The following is a 25,883-nucleotide window of genomic DNA, read 5'->3' as shown; positions in this document are numbered from 1 at the left end:
CCAAAGAAAGAAAATCCCATTTGTTGGGTGGATACTGGGAAAGCCTTCATTGAGGAGATATGCTCAGAAGAGGGTCAGGCTATCCCAGGTAGAGGCCATAATGTGAATGAGTGTGGGGCGTGTTTTGGAGGTAGCAACTCCTCACCCCTGGCATACATGTAATGGAGCAGTGGGGAATAAGACTAGAAAGGTGAGCTGAGGATGTATTGGGGAAAACTTCGGGTACTGGGCAGTTTCCTTTGGGAACTATGGACTGTTTTCTCTGTCTTGCCTATCCTCTAGTATTTCCATTAAGAATAAACACACACACACATTCAGGCATCTTTACAGTGTAGGTTTTGTTAGTCCAAGGACAAATTGACTTTTGAACTTGTTTTTTTCATTTGCTGTTAAATGTCAGTGTCAAAAATGTTTTCCTTAAATGGGGATCCTGAAGAACTTTTTTCTGCCCCTCAGAGGTAATGCCAAACCTGTTTATTAGAATATCCAGAGTAACTTCATTGATCACAAAACAGAGTTTTTGTTTGGTCTTAATGTAGGGAAGAAATAGAGATAGAAATTAAACAAAAAACTTGTCTCAGCTCTGAAGTTAGAGATCATTTTTCTAGAATTAAAATTAGGCTAATTGTTTTTTGGAAACTCCTGTATAATATTGGTTGAACTTAATGTGTGTGAATTGAGAAGGACCAATTCTTTTCCACAGGAAAGAGAGTCTCGTGAACACCTCCGTTTAGGGTTGTTGGGCCTTCCTGCTCCTAAGAATGACTTTGAAATTGTTCTACCAGAAAATGCTGAGAAGGAGCTGGAAGATCGTGAAATAGATGATACTTACATTGAAGATGCTGCTGATGTAGATGCACGAAAGCAGGTGGGTATTGTGCTAGAAAGGGAGTGCGGGTTTGCCAAATGTGTCAGTCAGCTGAAAGAATGAAGAATGGCTGTTAAATATCTCAAGATCACTACTTAGAAGTTTTTGATATTTAAAAAAATTACCCTAAAGTAAACTACTTATGCTGTAATAAATACTCATGTATTTAATAATATATTCGGGATATCTTGATAAGCTTTTTTTTTTTTGGTGAGGAAGATTTACTCCAAGCTAACATTTATTGCCAATCGTCCTTTTTTTGCTTGAGGAAGATTAACCCTGAGCTAACATCCATGCCAGTCTTCCTCTATTTGGTATGTGGGTCGCTGCCACGACATGGCTTGATGAGTGGTATAGGTCCATGCCTGAGATCCAAACCCTTGAACCTGGGCCACTGAAGCAGAGTGTGCCGGACTTAACCACTATGCCATGGGGCCGGCCCTTGATAGGCATTCTTAAAATCTATATGTATAAAGCAATTTAAATACCCTCTGTCAAATTTATTAAGCTTCTTTGAAGTATACATAAGTAGTCTTTTAGACATTGTGTTTCACCCTAGCCAGGAGAAGATGTTATTGATCAGTCTTGAAAACACATACATCTTGGATTGGTTGAGTAAATGGTTTTGGCTTAGTGTAAAGTAATAAAAAATGTGTATTTGTAGATTTAGAGAGAGTTCGTCATAGTATCAGTAACACCTTGTACTAATATATCTTATAGTTAATTACTTTCTCATTTGCACATAACAACTGGGTGATGTAAACAGTATAGGTATTAGCTTCATTTTAGAAATGAGGAAACAGGCTTAGGTGAATTAAGTTAATTTTCCCAGGTCTCATGGCTGGAAGGTGGTGAATCTTGAACTAGAACTGAGATAGTATGACCCCTTTCAGTAATTCTTGCTGCAGTCTGCTTCAGGATCATTTTAGAAATGGAATAATTTCATGGGATTGGAGTGAGAATGGCATCAACGGCCATCATGTTTTAGAGGGAAATCATGTGAGTGTGCTTTTTGGTGGGGAATATAGGATAATACTTTTTGTGTTCTCTTAGCTACTTTGAGTTACACTTACTCTCAGCAGTGGTGTGAAATTCTAATCTGTTACCCCACATTATTCATAATTTAAGAATCAAGAAACACATTCATTGGCTGGCTTTTTAAATTAAAAATCAGTAGCTTTTGGGGTGGTAAGGTTGGTATTGCAGGAGGAATAATTAAGCGTTCCCTCTAGGTTTAGGATTCTGATAGAGACAGGAAGAGAATGATGATCTGATGGGTGGAGCCATGTAAATTTGGAGAACGCGCTAGTAGACATTGAAAGTTCTTAGTTTGTATTGTAATGAGAGAATGAATATACACTGATGAGTTTCTGTTGCCTTCTATTGCCTTACTGCAACCTTACACAGAGTTCTACAGCTTTAGCTCCTGAACATACATGTTCTTGTAGACTAAAGTGTTTTCAGCTTTATTGAAATGTGTCAAATACTGTATAGCTGCAGTAATGGATATAGAAATAATTTTTTAGGCCATACGAGAAGCAGAACGTGTAAAGGAAATGAAACGAATGCACAAAGCTGTCCAGAAAGATCTGCCAAGACCATCAGAAGTAAGTGTTAGAATTTCTGGTTTAGGATGTTTTAAGTTTCTTTTTCTGCGATTGATACTTTTTATAATATTCGTACTGTCTGTAAAACAAAATTTCATCTACTTTCTAGAATATAGTAAAGCAATTCCCAGATCTAATCTTTTAAATATTTCACTGGTACAAATAAGAATTTAGAAGGAAAAAAAAGAATTCATTTTGAAAGTGTAAAACTGCTATTTAATTCATGCCTAGCACAAGTAATCACATGAGTATGTTGCAGTGATATGTTTGGTAATTGTTTTTGTTTTAAACTTTTAGGTAAATGAAACTATTCTAAGACCCTTAAATGTAGAACCACCTCTAACAGATTTACAGAAAAGTGAAGAACTAATCAAAAAAGAAATGATTACAATGCTTCATTATGACCTTCTGCATCACCCTTATGAACCATCTGGAAATAAAAAAGGAAAAACTGTAGGATTTGGTACAAATAATTCAGAGCACATTGCTTATCTGGAACATAACCCTTATGAAAAGTTCTCCAAAGAAGAACTGAAAAAGGTATGATTGAGCGGGAATGTTTCTGTCTTGAGATTTAATATTTCCGTGTGTCATAGGCAAGTGTTAGCTTATTTTCCCATATTAATATTCATAAGCAAGTGAAATACACAGGAGATAAATGTTCATATGAAGTGTTAGGACTCCACCTCCGTGCCCACACGTTCAGTGATAGAGCTTTATCAGGTAAACACTAACGTGGGTGGCAAGATATTTTTGTTTCATAGATGTGTGCCTGATGGACAGTTGCTACACTTGTCATTTTCTGTGTTTAACTTTTGTATTTAGACTAATATGAAAAAACAAGAGTGTATTAAAAATGTTTATAGATTAAACTTTTCACCTGTTTAAAGAAAGGAAATAGTTTTACTGAATTTATTCCCCTCATATGATTTCCCTCTATCCTTTTGGATAAGGAAATAAAGAAACTTTTTCTTATGTACCTTTTCCTTCATATGCAGTTTGTTCTTTCTGCTTTGACGGAACAAACAGCTGTGATTGTGAATAGAAATCTGCACGTTGGTGTGAGAAAATACAGTTGGTTTTGTGGTTGGAAACAGAGTGTTATTAGCTTAAAAGTCTTCTTTCTTTAGTCTTTAGTCCTGAAGGGCAATGATGGATCCATTGATTGGAATGGGTTAATGCACACTTGGGAGAAAGCAAATAAAATTCTTTTTTCTCTTTTCTCTTCTGCTCTTTCCCTCTCTCCCTCTCTTTCTTACTTTCTGTTTTCCTTATTGCATAAGTAATGCACGTTTAATATATTTTTAGAAAATAGAGAAAGGAAGGAAGATTTAGATTTATATTTCAATAATTTGCCTCTGATTTCTGAGTGGCTTGAGTTACTCTTTTTCAGTAAGTGCGGTGGGAAACTGACGTCTGTCAAGTGCCTGTGTTGTGGCAGGCACATTTAATCATTGATCTGGGGTTGAGAATTAAGGCTACGAACTCAATACTTGAACAGTTTCCTCTTTTTAGAGTGAAAATATGAGGGGAAGATGGAATTCAGGAAACATTTTCCTAAATTTATTGTATTATGGAAACCTGAAATAGAGATCACATTGTTGCTTATAGATGTTCTGTAGGGGATAGAGTCTAATAAAACTTTGAAAATAATAATTGTAAGTATTACTTTGGAATTATTTGAAACTGTTAGAAAGTAGTTTAAATATTCTACTGTATTTTATCTGTTTATACTCTTCTTTGTTCCAAAAAGATTTTGAAGCAGCTGTTTACTTAGCAGATTCTTTATGGACAGTTTAAAGGTAACTTAGCTGTACTCTCTGCTAATAATTACACGAGCTGAATTTGTAAATTTTTGCTATGTACAGTTTCAGAATGAAATTTTGAAGCTATTTCTCTTACAATAAAGTATCAGATTTTCATTAACTATGTTAAATTCGTTTGGTTCCATTACTTCCTCTAAGAGGTATTGTTTAAAAGTATCCAATTTTGGGGGCTGGCCCCATGGCGTAGTGGTTAAGGTTGGCATGCTCCGCTTCACCAGCCTGGGTTTGCGGCTGCAGATCCTGAGCATGGACCTACACCACTTGTCAGCCATGCTGTGGTGGTGACCCACATATAAAGTAGAGGGAGATTGGCACAGATGTTAGCTCAGGGCTAATCTATCTCAGCAAAAAAAAAAAAGTATTCAATTTTTGTCTTCTATAGACAAGATTTTCTGTTTTTTTGTTTAGAGTTTTTGTATGCTGGTCATTTGTCTTGATTTTATATATTTGGGTCTGTGTTTATTTTCTGATATTACTAGAACAATTGAAAGCTTTTTATAAAGCACAAAAAGTGGTTGTCACTTTTTCATGATCTGTGAAGCAAAGTTCTGGAAAAAGTTCATGTGGTATGCTAACAGAGTCTGTGTGGTCTGATGTTGGGCTAGGCTGTTTATGTATATTGCATCACTTAATCCTACTAACAAATGTGTCAGGTAGGTATTATCCCCATTGTATGAATGAGAAACGGGCTCAGAGAAGTTAAGCAAGTTCAGACAGCCACATAAATGGTAAAGCTGTGATTTGAACCCAGGCTTGTCCCACTCCATTCCCCTCATTCTGTCATCTTAGACTGTTTCTTTAGTAGTGAATGAGACTTGGTCTATGATCCATCATTATTTGCTTCGTGCCCCAAGTCTCATTCTCTGGCGGTGTCAGGGGCATTCCTTCAGATGAGAAAAAAAGGCATGAATCAAAAAAAATGCCTCATTCCCCTTCATGATCCTGTGAAGTTTGAAGTGTAGGAAGGGAGGGTGGAGTGGAAGGAGCACACACAAGCATTGGTACCGTCTGGCCTGGGCGTGATCCTGTCTTGTCTGCTTACTAGTGATGTGGTCTGGAACCAGTTTAATTTCTCTGAGCCTTAGTTCCATCGCCTTTAAAATAAGGTTAACATTAGCTCCTTTCTAAGATGGTTATGATGTTTGGAGATAATTTAGGTAAAACTTATAAATCCAGTTCCTGGCACATAGTAGAGAAATGGTGGCTGCTATTATAATGAGTGAAGGCAAAAAAGACTTTTATATTACTGGGGGGATATGTGGATGCTTGGCTTTTCAGATCAGTCTGCATTGCCTGCATTTGCTTAGGTATTCTTCCCCCCTTCCAGAAAACAACCAGTGAACCAAAACTCCTTGCTTTTGCCAAAAGGAGGAGGAAAAACTAGTCTTTTAAAAGCTCTCTGTTGATGGCAAGTATTTGTAGTACTCAAACTTCCTGAAATTATTATTGTAAACAGGCTCAGGACATTCTGGTGCAGGAGATGGAAGTGGTAAAACAAGGAATGAGCCACGGAGAACTCTCAAGTGAAGCCTATAACCAGGTGTGGGAAGAATGCTACAGTCAAGTTTTGTATCTCCCTGGGCAGAGCCGCTACACACGGGCCAACCTCGCTAGCAAAAAGGACAGAATTGAGTCACTTGAAAAGAGGCTTGAGGTTGGTATTCTTTTAAAATTCTAATTGAAATATACTTTGATTGAAATAATGAACTAGAGTATAATACCACTGAAGACAACTTCAGAAAAACAGACCTGAGGTGATTATTGTCTTTGCAGTTCTTGAGGGAAAACTACACTGAAGTGTTTGATCTTCCTTGGCCTCTTCATTGGTTTTTCAGAATTGCTTTCCTTCCTGATAAAGAGTGCCCTCCAGGTTGACCCCGGGTCAGTCAGAATGTGGGAGCGGGAGCCAAGAAGTTAACACTGGTCACTCAGAACAGTGTAGATCAGTGTGAGAATAGCCTCTTTTCTCTAGGGAGGGATCTCAGTAGCACCAAAGAGCTTTCTTTCTGTAGCTAAGAGAGCACATTTACAGAACTTTGGTACCGTCTTATTCATCCTGTGATTCCTGTGAGTTCAAGTTACAGAGAGAGTGCCAAGCTGGATTATCTAGACAATGGCTTCCAAGATTTTTCACGTTTATGAAAATGTTGAAATGTACTAAATGTGAGTTTCATGGCATGTGGTTTCTTAATAGAGTCTGCATTTTTTGAATTCCAGAATCTGTGTAGGCATTTTGCCAGTGGCATGTAAATTGTGGTTCATGGGCCACTAGGCTGCCTTGTGGATTCTTAATGGTGGTCTTCAGGGCTGTTTCTGAGGCCAAGATGGGATGGGAAGGAGGAAGGGGTGCTTCAGGCAATCACATGCAGAAAGTGGCCTCAGTTTCCTCTTCTGTGATTACCGGTTTCTCTTTACAAGAAGCAGATTTGAAAATATTTCTATTTTAGGGGAAAAAAATAGTAAAATAACTTGGGATGATTGGGGCTGTGTGGAGCTAGGGAAATGAGCAGGAAAAAGCAGTATCTTTTAATTTAAAATTATTGTAAGTCTTAATTTTACCTTTAAGATTACATATATAGGCACCTAGTGGTTAATCTTTTATCATTTAGGGGGAAATGAGCGTTTCTTTCTGAAGTAATTCTCATCTTGGGTGAAATCTCAGCAGTCCCGTGCTGCTGGTCACTCCAGTTGTATGACTCACCTCCAGCAGGGTGTGCTGTTGCTCTGTGTTTTAAATCACAGTTAGAGAAGGTAGGACATCAGTGGTTAAATTTTAAGTTACATTTTCTGTCGTGTAGGCTTCCTTTCTTATAACTGTAGTTAGCAGTGTGGTTCTGATCTAAGGTCAGCGCTGTAATTGATTGGAAAGCCATTTGGAAAGTTTCCTTGTAACATTTATATAGAAATACTTAGGTCTCTCGCTTAGTTTGAAAATCTTCTCATTTGAGGTGAGTAAACTCTTTCTGCCTCAAATGGGAAGGACATTTTGTGCTGTTTGAAATATAAAAAAAAGTTTTTCCCTAAATCTCATTTACTTTGTCGAGGCACTAACTTTCATGACAGCAAATAAATGTGTCACAAAGTGAGTGGTGCCGTAAAGTACAGTAATTTTTATTTCTACGTTGAATTGGTCTTGTGAGTTTTGAAGGGAAAAATACAGAAAGAACCACTGCTGTTCTTTTGGAGATTTATTTGGGTCGTTTATGAGCAACCATTAAAAACATGTGGTTCTCTTTGTTCAGTTCAGTACCAGGAACTGAAATCTTCCGTTGAACTATTTTTGTTGAAGGATTGGTGATTTTGGAAGAATATTCATAAAACAGTCTGAAGTAATTTTTCTTTTCTTGACTCCTGGATAACTTACTTTTTTGTTTACCCAACTAGTTACTTTTAAAGAATACGTAATCAAATCCTTTAATTTAGTAAACTATGCTTATTTCAAATGAAAGTTCATTAAATCTTTAAAAAGAAGAAAAGAGACTCAAAAAACCAAATAAACAAATCCCTCATTTTATTTGTATCCATCCCTAATTCAGAACTAGGTTTGTCTTAGCTTATTTTAGTTTTTGAAGATACAATTCTACTGGTTTGAAATACATAAATATTTTATTTCAATTGTGGTAATTCTTTCATCATTTCAGTTGATTGCTAAATTATAAACATTATTCAAAGTTTGTTGTGGGGAAGGAACTCCAGTTGAATTATATAAACTAAATGCTGTACTTGAATTATCCTTTCCACTCTTAGTTTCAGGGAGATAGGCCATTCTGTGCAAGCACAGTACACCACGGCTGCCAGTGTGTTTGATTTTTGCTGCCGTGAACTTGGGAACAGTGAATCTAAGTTATGGCCCTATCACAGTGTATCAAGCAAGATGAAATCCAGCTTTGTCGTGGTTGGTGTCTCCTAAATGGATTAAAAAAATGTGCCCTGAGGTTTATATTGGAGCTAGTCTTTGAGCCGGTACTCATGATTAATATTTGAAACTTAGAACTTAAATGAAAATCCTTAAGATACTCATTTAAAACTAATAGAACCATCTCAGATTTTATGTGGTAGGTGGTACAAGCAGTCTGTTAAATAAATGGAATCAGAACGTAGTCGCAGGTCGAAAGTAAGCGGGAAAGACTTGTGAATTATAACCAAGTCCATGTATTTTATTCTGCTTTGGAGGCAGAATTAATTTTAGAACCTCGCCAGACATTTGTGTGTAAAATAAGGCGGCAGCAGCAATCAGAAATGACAGCTAATATCAGAAAAGGAAAAGTTAGAAAGGGTAACATGTTGAGTCCATTTAAATACGGTGGCAGAAAGCCTTGTGCGTTTTAAGAGCTTCTGAGGGCATTATGGGTGTGTAGTAGGAGCTAGAGTGATCGCTGTTTATAGTGATCCCCAAATTAATAAGAAAAGCTTAATTTCTTAGTGTCATGTGTGGTTTTTTTTTAAAGAGAGATGGCTATAATTGTAGAAAAATTTTCATCAAATGGTTAAAAGTAAAAGAGCTTTAGTACTTATTTAATCCCATGTTCAGTGAGTGTTACTGAGCATCTGCTGCGTGCCAGTCCCTGTTCTAGGCCCGGGGGATGCAGCAGGAACGGGGCAGACCAGCTCTGCTCCTGTGGACTTCACTTATCTGGAGAATGCTCAGTGTGCAGAACCTCATTTTCTGACGATGCCAGATAAATGAGTCATTACTGTATTTGGGAAGTGCAAATAGAATTTGAAGTGTTCTAATTTGTTTCCACTTTAAGTGGAAATAGGAAATCGTCTGAAGACATAATTATTTTGAGTGAAATAATTTCCAGTAGGTGCAAAAGTGAAATGAGAAGTCTGAATTTAGGCCTGCTATTAAATTTAATAGTATTTGAAATAGTATCTAAACTGCTGTGTTGAGGAAGTTTGGCTGAAAAGTAGATTTTGTCATGTTAGCTATAAAAATGGAAAGGCTTTCCTTAGAGGTAGAAACTAGGTCCAGAAGTAATACTTCTCCCTGTATTTTACTGGCACAGTCAACTTACTCAAGAAATATTATGTAACGTTGACTTCTTGGAAATAAAGTAACTTAAAGAACACAGATAACACATTTAAAATCCTTCTCAGTGTATTTGTAGAGCTCTTATGAGGACCCCTGCCTTTACTGAATGGTTATATTTCAGCAAAATTGGCTGCACAATGGATCCCATTTTCTCAGTGATTTTCATTACAAAGTCATATATTTTCACACAGGAAAACATTCCCTTAATGCTTTAAAGAGTGAAAACTTAGGGTAAGGATTAGATTGGTGGGCAGTTCTGGGTGGAGGACTGCATGTGGTAGTGTCTCAGCAAGTTCACGCTTATGTTCCCTTGTGGGTGTGTGTACGGAGAGAGGGTGGCACGGGGTGCAGGAGGGAAGTTGCTCCCAGTACTTTGGAATGCCGTCTCTCTCACATCCTGCTCTCTGCCATGGCCCTTAACGGCACTGACAGGTTTCTTGGTTCTTTCTAGCAAGAACTCTAGAGCTGGACCAGAGATCTCCTCGGTACCACCGTTGTGCTTCTGTCATGCCTCAGCATACTGTTGACTGTTTTCGTGCAGTTTCTGTGTTTCATTTCCTAACTTATGCCGATGTAAAGTGCTCTCGGTATGGCTTTATTGGTACGTTACTTTTCTGGGAGAGGTTTGTAGTAAGGTTTTGCCTTACTGCTTAGCTTCCTTTGCAGGGGTGCAGTCTGATGTTTGCTAAGTCTGGTTAGATGCTGACAGTAATCACCTACTTGTACCTGCATCTCATCAGTATAGAGAAGGTTCACCAATAAAACTTAATGCTAGTGAGGAGTGTGGAGAGTACAGGAGAGTCACTCGTGGACTCTTGTTTGCAAACATTTTGGTGGTTGAACCACATCTGTACTACTATAGGATCTTATTGCTGAATGGTGGCCTAGGAAGTGGAGCTGCCATCAACTCTCTGTTTATTTTGGGTGTCCTTAAACCTGTTTTTCCAGTGGTATAAGGTTATGTTCTGGGCCCCCAAGCAAGAGTTTCAGTGAGGGATGCTCTTAATGTTTCTGAACCTCACTGTAACAGACTTTAACTGAAGACAGTATTGGAGACCCAAGGATAATGTGTTTATTTTGGAATTACTTAAGCTTAGTAACCTTAACAAACTTAGTGAGTTTGAAAGTAACAATTACACTTTTATAAGTCCCATACAGCCCCCTTTTGTAATGACCCGAGGAAACACTTATGGTTCCACTGATTCATCTCCTGGGAACCATCAGTTTTCCATTGGTCTCTGGCCAGTCTTTTTTAGACAGTTTCTCTTCTATGCGTTTAAAAAATAACATTTGTAGGCGTTTTTCTAAAAATAATACCTGTACTTTGTAGAAAATTTTAAAAGAAATTTAAAAAATGAAGAAAAAAAGCCTACCATCCAGACATAATCACCTAAAAATTTGGGGGGAGTGTGTGTGTGTGTGTGTGTGTATATATATATATATATATATATATAAGATTAAATATAATAGAAAAAGATTAATGTATATATAAACATACATACCTCTGTGAATGAAAGGAGGAAGGTATTTAAAACTAAATTGGGATCATCATATACTACTTTGTTCATTTAATAGTATAATAAGTATTATTTAAAAAAAAGAAACTTGATCACTTGCTCTCGTTCAAAGTCTGTGGCAAAGATTAGCTTTGGTGAAATCTCCAAATAATTGCACTAGTTATATTCTGCTCAGCTTCTTTTTTTTTTTTTTAAAGGTTTTATTTTTCCTTTTTCTCCCAAAGCCCCCCGGTACATAGTTGTGTATTTTTAGTTGTGGGTCCTTCTAGTTGTGGCATGTGGGACGCCGCCTCAGCATGCCCTGATGAGCGGTGCCATGTCCGTGCCCAGGATCCAAACCAGCGAAACCCTGGGCCGCCGAAGTGGAGTGCACGAACTTAACCACTCGGCCACGGGGCCGGCCCCTGCTCAGCTTCTTAAAAAGTTGTTAAATAATCTTTTTTCCCTGTAAAATTTTTCTGAGATGTTTGTTTTCCCATAGTTTTATAGCTGGTTAAGAATAAAAGAATTAGGAATTTAAAATTAAAAGCTGGAGAAAGTAAAAGTTTTTCTTAAGTGTCAAATAAAATTCTTATAAGTGGGTACTTACAGGTTAATGTCCAAATCAGGGAAAGAATGATGGGCCCATCTGTTAATTAAGATCTTGTGTTTGCATGTGTCTGGAGTAATTTGTTTTTCAGGAAACTGTCTGGTGGCATTAAGCCATTTAGTGCCTCAGCTTGAATGTCTTCAGGCGTGTTTGCGTTTCAGGGGCTGAGGCAGGCAGGACATTTGCTTTATTAGTGGTGTGGCCTAATGTTTTGGACTTTCACGTAGGACACAACTGCGTAGCCTCATCACTTAGTGGCTGGGTTGCCTAGGGCAAATTACTCAACTTCTTTGGGTCTCAAATTCCTTTACCTGTAAAATTTGGGTGGATGATACTTTTTATCTCATGGAAGTGAGAGTTTGACATAATGTAAGATTAAATGAGAGTACTGTGTGTCTAGAAAATACAGTCATGTACCACATAACAACGTTTTGTCAGTGGTGAACCGGACTCCATAATAGGCAGTGGTCCCATAAGATTAGTACCATATAGTGTAGATGCATAGTAGGCTGTTCTATATGATGTTTGCACAACGACAGAATCGCTTAATGACGCCTTTCTCAGCATGTGTCCCCATCATTACGGGACGCATGACTGTAGCAAGTTTTAGTGAAAGGGAATTCTCTCCCATGTGTCTTAGGTATCTATCACCCTTAGTGTTATCTAAATTGGATTAAACTTGGTTTGATACTAGGAGGTATCAAAAGTAACTTCACCTTAAACAACGAGGTGGCTAAACTTTTATTCTATAAATTTTGATGAATGTCTGAAATTTGAGACATGGATCTATTTTAGGAGAAGGAGTGAAACTTAAAGCTCAGATTTTGGTTAGTGTAAATGGATTTTACGTAATTGTGGATTTTAACTTAACATTTCTTTTATATGTTTTGGTATATTTAAATAGTTGACATACTTGTAAATTATATTAAAATTTTAATGTCTCCATTATATTTCATTTTATTGATGTTTCATGGTTTGTGGTGTACGGTCTTAAAATAATTAACCTGTAGAGTAGATACTAAATTTAAATTTTAGAAAATCTTTTATTATGGGAATTTTCAGATATACCCGAAAGCAGACTGGTGTAATGAGTTCTCATGTATCACCCAGCTATGACAGTCATCAACTCATAGCCACTCTTGTTTCATCTGTTATTCTCCTTTCCCCATTATTTTGAAGCAAATTCCAGACATCATAAAACAGAATTACGATGCATGAAATTTGTCACTTGCTCTCCCTACACATTTATATGTAGATGTATTCTCATTTATTTCCTCTTTTGAATTGAATTTTACTCTTTCATTTTGGATCTAGTCAGCTTTAATTATATCAAGTATTGTCCTACTCTAAATACCTAATACTTAGGGTGAACTTTATTTAAGAATATTAGAAATTTTGTGTTGATGTGTAGTTGAAGCACAAACTTCCACTAGAACCACATTTGGGGGGCTTGTCTGCTGACAAGTGAGTGAGGTATTTAATTCCAGCTCTGCTGCTGACTTTGTTAGGTGTTTTAAGATGACTTTCAGGTGTATCTCTAAGTGCAGGTAAGGATTCGAAAGAACATTTTTGAGAACTTTTGGTAAATCAGCTATGAATGCAAAGACTTGGAAAGCAGCTTTTGGGACAACTTTTGGTAAGTCAGCTATAAGATGCAGTGCAAGCTCTGTAAGCCAATACTGTTCAAAATAAGTTGTCCTTCAGGGCAGTTGCTAATGCTTAATTGTGTGTGTGTTTTTTAAGGGCTTAGGAATATGAGTCTGGTTAAATCAGAGTCTTCCTGATTCTTTGTATTTTAAACAATAAGGTTTTGTACTCTGTTGGACTTTAATGTTGTTTCCGTGTGTATATGAGTGTGGAGAAGGGTTGTTGGGGCTGATTTAAGGTAATCCTGTCCCCTGTATGCATGTGTATTTCGTGCTTGAGATTTATTGGCTAGAAAAAGGCCAGACATTATGGGTTAGTTTTTTTCCTCCTAAAGTATATTCTGCAGTCATAGGTTGAGCATTTACAGCATATGCAGGTATCTTCCTTTCCATTTTAATGATCAGATGGCACATGGAAGATAACTAAGCTAAAATTGAATATTAAAAGCTGTATTCCATTTCTGCTCTATACTTTTATACTATCTTTATATATTTATTTGAATAATTTTTTCCTGGACTTAAATTTTTTTGTATAATTATCTCCATATTTTCTTGGAATTTTAGCACAATATTTGAGCCAGAAAACTTTTCTTTCTTTCTTTTTTTTGGTGAAAAAGATTAGCCCTGAGCTAACATCCATACCAGTCTTCCTCTATTTTGTATGTGGGATGCCTTCACAGCATGGCTAATGAGTGGAGTAGGTCCGCACCTGGGATCTGAACCGGCAAACCCCTGGCTGGTGAACTGCGGTGGAACTGTAACCACTTGGCCACGAGGCTGGCCCTGAGCCAGGAAACTTTTATAAAGCTTGAGCTAAATTAAATAAATTTGTTGACATTAAATGGAAGCTAGCAACTTTGCAGTTTTAAAATCTTTGGTGGTTTGGGAATAATAAATGACTCAACTGTGTGAGGTGAGGTAATTTCCAGATACAAGGTACTGGTCGTACTAAATGTACCTTGATGACTAATTAAACACTTACTGAGTGTAAGTACTATGGTGATGCACCAGAGTGGAAATTGAATATCCATGGAGTGCAGTGTATAGCTAATTGAATTATCTTAACCAATGCAAATGATAATTTGTATGACTAATTTAAAAAAAGCACTCTGTGTATTAATTTGAATTTCTGTGCTGTTAGGGTTTTTGGAATGTAGATTTGAATTCACATGTGATTAAAGTATTTAATCTTGATATTCTTAGAACATGCTGAATTATAGTAAGGGAACTTGATGCAACTCATGGATTTAGTTGTTCACTTATTGGGAATGAAGGCTTTTGGTATTGGTCTAGTTAAGAGAACACCTGACATCTAGCTTCTGTAACAAGGGTGGCTGAAGCAGGATTCTCTATCCTGATTGCCTGTTAGAATCATCTGGAGGCTTTAAAATAAAAAGATCTGAGACCATTTAAATAAGGGTCTCTGCGGCTGGCCCCAAGGCTGAGTGGTTCAAGTTCCATGTGCTCTGTTTCCGTGGCTTGGAGTTCCTGGGTTCGGATCCCGGGTATGGACCTGCTCCACTCATGAGCCGTGCTGTGGAGGCATCCCACAAACAAAGTAGAGGAAGACTGGCACAGATATTAGCTCAGGGCCAATCTTCCTCACAAGTAAATAAATAAATAAATAAATAAATAAGAGTCTCTGGGTTTAGGGTGCTGGCACTGGTAGATTTTAAAAACTCTACAGGTAATCCTAAAGTTTAGCTGAGGTTGAAAACCACTGGCTTGAAAGACATGCTCCAGGACATGTTACTTGATGTGGTGACTGTCAGGGGTGACCGCTTGCTTCAAAGAAGGGACAGCAAATTTTCCTTGCTTTATTTCCAGGGAGGGGGTCTGCACCATTTTTTATTAAAGTTGGGATTTTTTTTTTTCCTTTTCTAAAGATTGTCACCTGAGCTAACAACTGTTGCCAATCTTTTTTTTTTCCCTTCTTCTCCCCGAAGCCCCCCAGTGCATAGTTGTGTATTCTAGTTGTAGGTCCTTCTGGTTGTGCTTTGTGGGACACTGCCTCAGCGTGGCCTTATGAGCGGCACTATGTCCATGCCTGGGATCTGAACCGGTGAAACCCTGGGACACCCAAACAGAGTGCATGAACTTAACCACTCCGCCATGGGTCCGGCCCCATGAAGTTGGGATTTTAAAGAAGGTTTTAAAGCCTTGTCCTTAGTGTCTTGGCCTATTAGGAGAGCAAAATGGTTAAACTCTTACTACCTATAAAATAATTGTAGTCAGAGCTAACATTTGTCGACTGCTTACTCTATGCCAGTCACTGGGCAGCTAAGGGTTTTATGTACATTATCTTATTTAAGCTTCATAATAACTTTTTGCAATGACTGCCATTTTATTGATGGAGAAATGGAGACACAGAGGTTAAATAACTTGTGTCAACTCAGAACACCTGGGTGGCAGAGCTGGGTAGAAAGAGTGACTCACTCCGCACTATACTGTGCGGACTTCCCCCTCGTACTTCCTGACGGTTAGAGGAAATATGGCTGCCATGGAACTTACCTTGATTTGTTATCTGTTAGAGGAAAAGGGCTCCTTTATAAAGGACATTATTTATTCATACATTTATTTAAATGAATTAGAGAGGAATAAGAAAACTTTTACAAAATGCTGAAGATATGAATGGTTTTAAAAGAGCTTTATTTAAATTAATTTTAGATCTGTGTCACTTTTAATAAACTAAGCTGGAGATGGATAGGTATGAAGTACTACTTTTCCGGTAGAAGTATACTTTATATTTTGAGGAGCACTTTTTTGAGGAACACCTTCTTTTTTGATGTTCTTATATATTCCAGTCATAAAATATTGAGATTGACATGTTTGTTTTTGAATCAGATGTTATATATTGAAGTGGATGTTTGAAAGTTATATATTTGTTTTGGTGATTATATGCTTCTAAGTATTTTAAAACACTCTATGTACAGTTTTTATATCACTATTTCGTATTTGACAATGTTTTTCTGTGGTACTGTTTCTGCTTATTTATCCCCACTCCTACATTTAGTATCTGAGAAAAAAAGTATTTACCTATTGTCATACTGTCTCCCTTGTTACACAGTGTCCTCAGTTGCATTATTCTGAATTAGAGAGTATCCTTTGGGCATACATTATCCTGAAACTACTTAGTTTTGATTGCTTATAGAAGTCACTTGATAGAATCCGTTTGGGGGAGGGAAGGAGGAAGAGAGAAGGAGTTGAAGGAAGGCAGAAAGGAAGAACAGACAGACGCAAAGAAATTAACGCAGATGTACTAATTATTCCTAAGGCTTTGACCTCACAATTGTAGTGTTGTATGTTGAAAACAAGCATTTGCAGATCACTGTGAAGTGATTATATTGTAGGCTGTAGGATGTACACCTGCAGAAGGCGTTATGCTAATAGGGTTCTGCATTACGCACCTGCTTCCTTCTCATCCGCCTCTCTTTGGACCCTCTAAGCTGGGGCTTTCTCTGCCTTGCCGCATCAGAATTTTGTTGAAATCTTTTTTCTGTTAATTGTCCCTCTCCTGTTCTTTTGTGAGTTTATGCATTTTTAATTATTTTCCCTGATTGTAGAATGATCTGAGAAGGCAGCCCAGCTGTGCTCAATATATGTATTTAATAGGAAAACTGTCATTTCCTTTAATTTTATATTGTCTCTTTACTCCTCCAAATTAAAAATTTTTTTTGTTGCCAAATGTGATCTTCTCTTTTCTTTATGGGATTTATGCCAAATTTTGGATTATAACGTTATAAAAATAATCTCGTAATTTTATAGTTTGAGGGGGTTATGTTTTGTACACAACTGTGGTACATTAATTGGATATTATTCAGTTATTAAAAATGTGCTAGATGTATGACATAGAAGTGCATTTTTGAAATATAGATGGTGAAGATGAGTCGCCGCCAGTCCCACAGTCAGTGAAGATTAGTGACAGCAGTTATTTTCAGAAGTAGAGAATTTCATACGTGAAATTCAAGCCTGCTTTGAGATTGAATCATGGGTGATGTTATAACTAGATTATTTAGGACTAACCTGTAAAACCCTTCAGGTGCAGGACAAACCCTTCTTAAGCCTCATTTTGTGTTACGGTAGCTGAAGTCTAAGGAACGTGAATGTACTTGGCTTTGAGGCAGTGGATGAACCAGTAGAAGCTTTTTAGTCTTGTTTCTTAGCCTGCTTTTCTCATGTGTGCTTATGTGATCTCTCCTGTCCCCTAGATAAACAGGGGTCACATGACGACAGAAGCCAAGAGAGCTGCAAAGATGGAAAAGAAGATGAAAATTTTGCTTGGGGGTTACCAGTCTCGTGCTATGGGGCTCATGAAACAGTTGAATGACTTGTGGGACCAAATTGAGCAGGCTTACCTGGAGTTACGCACTTTTGAAGAACTCAAGAAACATGAAGACTCTGCTATTCCCCGGAGGCTAGAGGTAACAATTCTTGCCTGGCAGCGTTGCTTAGAAAGAGAGCTGCAAAGAATTATCAGGACTTTCCTTTTTTTTCCTTTCTGCGCAGGCTGTCTTCTGAAGTTGATACTGTCTGGCTTTTTTCAGTGAGACCCAAAAGTCTTTGGCTTTCTCATCTAGAATGGCCTTTGTGTAGATGGGTGGACCAGGCCAGTTGTGGATGCAAAGGCTTTTCCTTTACTGATTTTCTGTCTTTACTGTGAAATAGAATAAATAACCCTTGTGATTTGTCCCCCTGAAACTTAATTGCATCACATTCATATAGCTCTTAGAGATACATTAAACTAATGTCTTTTTGTTTTGTAACTTAGGATGCTGGGAATATAGCTAGTCATTCAAAAGCATCAAATTCCTGTGGCTAGATTTGGTGTAACTTTATTTGCTGAGTGTACGTGATGCAGATAAAGAGCAGCCATGGCTTATTTAAGTGCATTCATGGGCATTGACAGGACAATAATAGCTTGTTTATTTGAGATAGCATCAGAGATTACAATCAGATGGTAGTCATGACCAAATCAGAGAATGGCTGCAATGCAGTCATGCACTACACAACGACGTTTTGGTCAACGACAGACCGAATATATGACGGTGGTCCCATAAGGTTAGTACCATGTAGCCTAGGTTTGTAGCTGGCTGTCCCATATAGGTTTGTGTTAAGTACACTCTATGATGTTTGCACAATGACAAAATCCCCCTAACCACCCATTTCTTAGAATGTATCCCGTCGTTAAGTGATGCATGACTGTGCTGGTTTTATAGCAGAAGTAGTTGCTATTTTTGTTGCTCTTTGGGAATACTTACCTCTTAAGAGTCATGACTTAACTCAAGCTGTTTGTAACATGATAAAGTACCATAAGATATTTTTAATTTTCAGTGTGCTTACGTATGAAATAATTATTTAATATTTTTTGTTTTTTCAAGTGTCTAAAAGAAGATGTTCAGCGACAACAGGAAAGAGAAAAGGAACTTCAGCATAGATATGCTGATTTACTGCTGGAGAAAGAGACTTTAAAGTCCAAATTCTGAAACGTAGATTATATTCTGTCACAAGATGAATTAATTGCTGGTTTTCATACTCTGGAAGGCTGAAACTGATGTTTATCTTCATTGACAAATTTGCCCACGATCTGTGGTTTTTCAGTTGTTTATTTTAAGTGATATCGATCTTACACATTCTGTGTATAAAGACTTTAACTCCATAGGGCATTTTAGGGTTTAAATTATTAAGGTGATCATTCTTTTAGCAGTGTCATATTTGCAAAATTTTTTCAGTTTGACCTTTAATTTTAAAAGCCTGATTTTAAAATGCTGCCTGTGAGTAAACTCTTGAATAAAAACAAAATATAAAAAATTGAGAATGTAGCCCTTTGTTTGAAGTAATTAGATACTTAGAGTGCCCACAAACCAGCAAATATGTACTCTGGGTCATATTTAATGAGTAACTCTTGGGTAATCAAAATGGCAATCCAGAATCTTAACTTAAATCCTTAAGAGGCAATCCTTTTGTGGCTTTGTTAGTTTTGACCGTTTTAGCATAGAACGGTCATTTCTCTGTACACTGACAAGATAGATTAAGTTTTTCATAGCTCATTTTTCTTTTTCAGTATAACTTTAGGGAGGGTTTCTTCTCTGCGCAGCTACTTAGACAGTTTGCGGATTAGGACTCAAAAGATTTAATTTTTCTTGCCCTGTTATTTTCTTGTAAATATTTTTTTGACAGGCATTTTAAAGATAAATTTCAACAAGGCTATCAAACTTTATTAAAACTCTGTGTTTATCTGAAGTCAATCACACGAGTGTAGAATTTGGGGAATGGGTAAAGGTGGGCAGATCTAACTTTATAGCAATTCGTATGAGGTCATGCAGGACAGTATTGATTGGCTACAGGTTCAGTATGGGCCAACAATGTGTTGGACCCACCAAAAGATTGCTCAGTCTTAGACTACTGGAGACTAAGGAAGGAAAGAAGAGGTTTTCTTCCTTCATTGGTTCATTTATCAGATTTTATTGACTATATACCCAGTGTTGGAGTCCTGGAGATAGAACAATCAATAAAATAGGTATGGTTCCTGTTTTGTGGAGCTTACCAGTCTATTGAGAATGCTAGACAAGTAAAATTCACATGTTTATTGGGTGACTCTTCTTACGTGTTAGGCACTTATTAAGTCTTGGTGATTAACAGTTATTAAGACAAAGTTCCTGCTCTCATGGAGGTGACGGTAGTGGGAGGAGATACTAAACATACAGGGAAAAGTATTAGATCATGAACTTTAGATTCTATGGAAGGAAGTAAAATATGGTGATGAGAGAGAGTGGCTGGGTGGCTTCTTTAGGTTGGATGATCAAAGAGCTCTCTGAGGAGGTAGCATTTAGGATAAGATGTGGTTGGCGTCTTGGAAGGAGCCATCCTTGGGAGATTCAAGGGAAGAGCCATGTCGGCAGAGTGAGTAACTAGCACAAAGCCCCTTTGGTGTGTTTGAGAAACAGAAAGGAAGACAGTGTGGCTAGAGTGTCAAGAATGGCATTTGTATAAGGCCTGGTTGTACAGGGCCATGTAAGGCTGTGGTAAGGAATTTGAATCTTATCCTGTGATGGGAGGCTGTGAAAAGATTGTAAGCAAAGGAATGACATGATCAGAGTTGTTTTAGAAACATCCTGTGGCCATCCTGTATGATGTCTCACCAGGCTGAGTTAATTTGGGAGCCTGATTCAGTAATCTAGGCAAAAATAAAATCGAGTCAAACTAGGATAGAGGCAGTCTTGAGACAGGTGGAAAGATTGGAGCTGCAATAATTCTGTAGTCTCACCAGATCATAAATGTATACTTTCCTGGTATCTAGTCACTTAATTCTAGTACTTTTTTTGGTAATTTTGTATGGGTTTTCTAGGAAATACTTTATCATCTATGAATAATGATAATGTTTCTTGTAATAGTTTTATTTTTGCTGCATGTTTTGTTGGCGGAAATGTTGAGGACAATGGTAAATGGTGATGATAGTGGACACTCATGTTTTGTTTCCGATTGTAACGTGAATGTCCAGTGTTTACCTTTAGGTTGGCTGTTTTGAGTCAGATATTCTTTATTTAGAAAGGATATCTAGAAATACCTATTTTTAGTTTTTCAAGAATTTGAAGTGGGAATGGCTCTGAAATTTTGTCACATATACTTTTTGGATATCTGTGAAGATGATCATTTAGTTTTTTTCTTTTTCATTTGATTCCTTGATGACATGTTAGTAGGTTTTCCAGCATTAAACCATCTTTGAACTTCTGGGATCATAGATTAACTAAAAAAATTTTTTTTAAAGAGATTTACAGTTTTCTTGCATCCTATGTAGACTTGAATTATATGGATTTAAAATAGTTGATCTAATAATATTAATAAAGACTCACATGGTTTTCAAAATTTGAAGTAATGTACATACTTAGAGCTTAAAAAATGGCCAATAATGGCATCATTTCACAACTGACAGTCTCAGTGCATTTGTAAACTGCTGGTGATTCTGCCACACAGCAGTGCGGCTTTAACCGGTAAACAGACGTGCCGTCCTCCTTCCTCAGCGCCCGGTGAAGCCCAGGGCTCTTCCCCAGCACCAGTCTGACAGCGATTTTGGTGCCTCTCAACAGTCACGTTGATCATGTTCTCTCACAGGCTTCATTGAGTGGTAATGGAACAGCCAGTGTTGGAAAGTATGTTCAAGTCTCAGTAACTTTGGGACAGAAATTAAAGTTGATAAAGAGCCAAAAGAAACCACCACCATGAGCGAGAGTCCTGTTTGAAATATTAGAAATAATTACAAACATTCTCTGGCCATCCTGTATAATGTCTCACCAGGCCGAGATAAGAAAAAGCGGTGTCGAAAGAAAAGAATACACTACGGTGATTGTGGACTTAGGCTGTCCAGCCATGCGGCCCGTGTTTTTACATTTATTTTTCTCGGAAAATTAGTTTTGAAATACGTGATGTCCTCTGGAATGCTTTTCTTCTAAAATGGGACTGCCCTGTTGGCACTATAGAATTTGATTTGCTAATATTTTATTTAGGGAAATGGCATTATTACATGAGTGAGTTTGGTCTTTTGGGCTGTCATCACCCAGGTTTTGACATGCGGATTCTGCCAGCTCTCTAAAGTGAATAGGATAACTGTATAAATTTTCGTGTGATTAAGCAGTTACGTTACAGTATGGGAGTGATTTGTTCCATGGAAGATGGAAGGACTGTACTTATAAAACTTTGAAGTTCAGAGCCCTGTTTGGAGATAATTTCGGGATATAACTGTCAGTTTCTTCTGTAACTATTAGTATCTTATCTGTTTTTAAATTTAAATTTTCTGTTTTAAAATGTATTTCTCCTTTTGTGTTTATCTACTAAATTTAAGTAATTCATACTTTTCCATAAAACTTCTCATTTTGTTGAAATTTAACATATTTGTTAGAGAATTTTAGTAGAGAATAAAAAATCTCATTTCTATTAAGTTGCTACTTTTAAGTTATAAGAAATTTACCTTTTCTTAATTCTACCATGTTTTATTTTTTCTTCATTACGCTTGCTAAAGGTATCTTTTTTCCCTTCAAAAAAAGCTAGTGTTTGGATTTATCAATTGTGATTTTGTTTTAAAATGTATTACTTTCTTATTTTATGTTTATTTCCTTTGTTTTCTCTAGATTTTTTTCTCTGTAACTTTTTGCGTCTGATGCTTATTTTTTATTTTTGTTTGTGTACAGATGAATACGTTGAAGACTTTTGGTTATGTCTCATTTCAAAGACGCTCACTTCCCAGCTGTGCTGATGTGTCTTGTTTTGTAAATAGTTTATCATTCTGTTTTAAGTTTTAGGTTCAATAATTAAGAATATTTAAAAATTTCAGTGTGGTTCTTTTTTTTTTAATCATTTTTAGATTGTTGCCTTGTGGAAAGCAAATATGGCTTACGTAGTTTCTCCTTTTTAGAATTTATTGGGGTTTTGGGGCTGGCATTTTAAGAAAGTGTTCTATGGGTGTTCTAAATGAACGTTTATTCACTTTCTATAGGGCAGAGGTGAATGTGTAGTATTTAACCACTTTCGTTATATTATTAAAATCTTATTTTCTTATTTTTGGTAATAAACTATCTAGACTAACAGTATTATCTTAAAGTCTCATTATAGTTATTTTTCTCAATTTCATCTTGTTTGTCTAGAACTTTTGCTTTGTATATTTTGATACTGTTCTTTAGTATATAAATACCTGTGTCTGTTAGGGTACAATTCATAAAGAAGACTTAGTAGTCTAAAGTTACTCTTTTTGTCCTGTTCATGCTTTTTCCCTTGAATTTTACTTTCTTTGATATTAGAATATTTCTCTTCCTTTTTTGTTTATATTTGCTTGATAAATTGTTGTATTTTTAACTTTCGTGTAATCTTTAGTTGTCTCTTAAACAGTTTGTCTTGTTGGATTTTATATTTCAACCAATTTGGAGAGTCTTTGCATTTTAATAGGGAGTCTAATCCATTTGCTTTTATGTTAATTACTGACTTTGGTCTTCTGTGATCACGTTTTATGCTTTCTCACTGATTCCTCTTATTTTCTAAATGGACTATAATTTCCTGGCTTTAATTTTCTTAGTGATTTAGAAAATATACATCCTCTTTTAAATTTTACAAAGGATTATGGTATCATTTAGGGTTCAGGATCCATTCAGGAGAAAGAAACCATACCAGTAATTGCAACAGGGAGAATTCAATATGAAGAATTATTAATTAGTAACAGATTAGCCACTAAGAGGGGCAAAGACATCCCTAAAGAATACAGGAATAGCAGATGGAGGAGCTGTCACATCTTGTAGATTGAGAGAGTAGACCCTAGGAAGGACAAACTTGGAGGACCCCTTCCCACCCTGCCAGGCGGAGATGCAGATCTCACTGAAGAGGCTGTGTGTGGCTTGCTGGATGGAGAAGTTTGCTGAGGTGCCACAGTTTGAGGTGGCGGGGAAACTTGCCAGGAAGTCACTTGCTGGGGTGCTGGTGACACTTGGAGGAAAGCTGCCTGCTGGGGTGCCAGCAAACCTCTGGAGAGTGTGTGCCATGCTCTTTCACACATCGCGGGCAGGGAAGCCTCCCACTGGCAAGAAAGCCACATGCTGACAGTGACATGGTGGGAGCACCAGAACCAGAAGTGAAGCCCCTTCCACGTGCAGTGGCGCCCCAGGCCTTCTACTTACAGCACCTGATACTGTGTCCACTGGCACCGGAGAAATGTTTATAGGTTACAACTCCAGTATCACAAACCAGGGCAAGAGGATTAATTTGGAGCTGACACAATAACCATTGTTTTCCAAAGTCCCACTTGAGCTTGTAATTTTCTTAGTGGCTGGATAAAGAATGAAGCTGTTGTCTGACCCAGTTTTAATTCCATTATCAGCTCTTTACACCACGGTCAGGGGACTGTTTATGTGTGTCTCCAGGGAATCTCTAGGGTACGCCTCCTATTTCACTTTTCAAAGCTGTTTATTTCATCTGCTTGTTGCCCCTGGTGGCCAGTCTTTGGGTTTGGATCCAAGTTTTTCATCTCTGCCTGGTCTCATGCTTAGAGCATTTGTTGGAGTGTTTCCTTGGTTCTTTATCCTTCCTGCAAGCCTACGTTATTTCTTTAGGGCCCCTTTATTCCACACTTGCAGCCAGAAATAAAGGCAAGGAGGGGAGTTCAGACAATATTATCTCTTAAGAAAAGGTTTATTTTTATGAGTCATACGTGCATATGTTTATAAAAGCAAATCCTGAGATGATAGTGATGGTTGGAATATCTTGGATTTTTGGATTTTCTTACTCTCCACATAAAAACATAGCAACCCCAAACCCCTGGACAAACGTTTACAACATAACTAGATGGCAAGATATTCCTGCGGGCTCCAACATATGAGTGGGTGGGGGTGAACCACCACCAGGGGCAGGCCCTGTGTGCTGTCCTGTCTGTGCAGGGAAAACTAAAGGTGGGCCGTGGGGCATCTGACACAGGGAACTGGAGAACCCTGACATGGCCAACAGGTATTCATGGAATGAGTGGTGGACCAGTTTGAGACCAGTGGCTAAAATTGGCAAAGCTTTGCCCACTGCAGTTGTGGGCGAGTGAATGGGAGTACAAATTGGAAGACAGATTAGCAATCTTGATGGTTAATATGTTAACACTTTTTAGACATGTCTAAAGATTTCAGAAGTCTTCTGTCTCAAAGCAAGATTTTTTCCTTTGGAAAAAAAGTACAACAATGTAGTAATAGATGGGTATTAAAATAACCAGCTGTAACATATTTGTTAACCTACTGTGGAAGAGTTGCATTGTCCAGTATGTGACCTGTGTGACTTGAGCCACGTGTACTAAGCACTTGAAATGTGGCTAGTTCACATCAAGATGTGCTGTAAGTAGCTTACTGGATTTTGAAGACTGAGTATAAAAGAAAGTGTAAAAAATTGGGGCTGGCCCCGTGGCCAAGTGGTTAAGTTCACGCGCTCCGCTGCAGGCGGTCCAGTGTTTTGTTGGTTCGAATCCTGGGCGTGGACATGGCACTGCTCATCAAACCACGCTGAGGCAGCGTCCCACATGCCACAACTAGAGGGATCCACAACGAAGAATATACAACTATGTACTGGGGGGCTTTGGGGAGAAAAAGGAAAAAAAAATAAAATCTTAAAAAAAAAAAGGTAAGTGTAAAATATATAAATTTTTTATAATGCCTACATGTTGAGAATATTTTTGATATAGTGGGTTAAATAAAACAATGTTATTAAAATTAAGTTCACTTTCTTTTTTTAAAAATGGCTAGTAGAAAATTTGAAATTATATATGTGACTTGCATTATATTTCTGCTGCACAGCACTGTTCTAATTTTTTGTTACTGATTTCTAATTTAATTCCATTGTGGTTTGAGAACACACACTGCATGATTTTTTTATATTTATTGGAACTTGTTTTATGGCCCTGCATATGGCCTGTTTTGATGAATGTTTCATGTTCACTTGAAAATAATGTGTACTCTGCAGGCTGTAATCTTCTGTAAATACCAGTTAGGTCACATTGATCAGTTGAGTTCAAGTTTTCTATATCCTTAATGGCTTTTTTCTCCAGTTCTGTAAGTTGGTGAGAGAGGTATGTTGAAATCAGCAGTTGTAATTGTGGATTTGCATATGTCTCCTTTCTATCATTTTTTGCTGCTTCTGTTTAGAAGTTGCGTTATTGTCTGCATACCCGTTTAGGATTATTCTGTCTTCTTGTTGAATTGCCCTTTTTGTCATTATGAAATGTCCTCCTTTATGTCTGGCAACTTTCTTTGTCCTGGAGCCTACTTTGTCTGATATTAATACCGCTAC

The 25,883-nt window shown here is 37.4% G+C and overlaps 1 protein-coding gene across 1 annotated transcript in view; it reads left to right on the top strand.

Annotated features, from left to right (window-relative positions):
* The window catches only part of CDC5L (cell division cycle 5 like), a 52,180-nt gene extending 29,422 nt beyond the window's left edge, over positions 1-22,758 (top strand). Inside the window, exons 11-16 of the mRNA XM_046640036.1 lie at positions 704-868; positions 2,395-2,475; positions 2,773-3,015; positions 5,758-5,955; positions 17,297-17,509; positions 18,467-22,758. Coding sequence (XP_046495992.1) covers positions 704-868; positions 2,395-2,475; positions 2,773-3,015; positions 5,758-5,955; positions 17,297-17,509; positions 18,467-18,571 — 1,005 coding nt within the window. The 3' untranslated portion in view covers positions 18,572-22,758. The remainder of the gene's footprint in view (positions 1-703; positions 869-2,394; positions 2,476-2,772; positions 3,016-5,757; positions 5,956-17,296; positions 17,510-18,466) is intronic.
* Positions 22,759-25,883: the final 3,125 nt, after the last annotated feature.

Source organism: Equus quagga, chromosome 15 (assembly GCF_021613505.1).
Source record: "Equus quagga isolate Etosha38 chromosome 15, UCLA_HA_Equagga_1.0, whole genome shotgun sequence".
Taxonomy (NCBI): Eukaryota; Metazoa; Chordata; class Mammalia; order Perissodactyla; family Equidae; genus Equus; species Equus quagga.
This window is presented reverse-complemented; position numbering and strand designations above follow the sequence as displayed.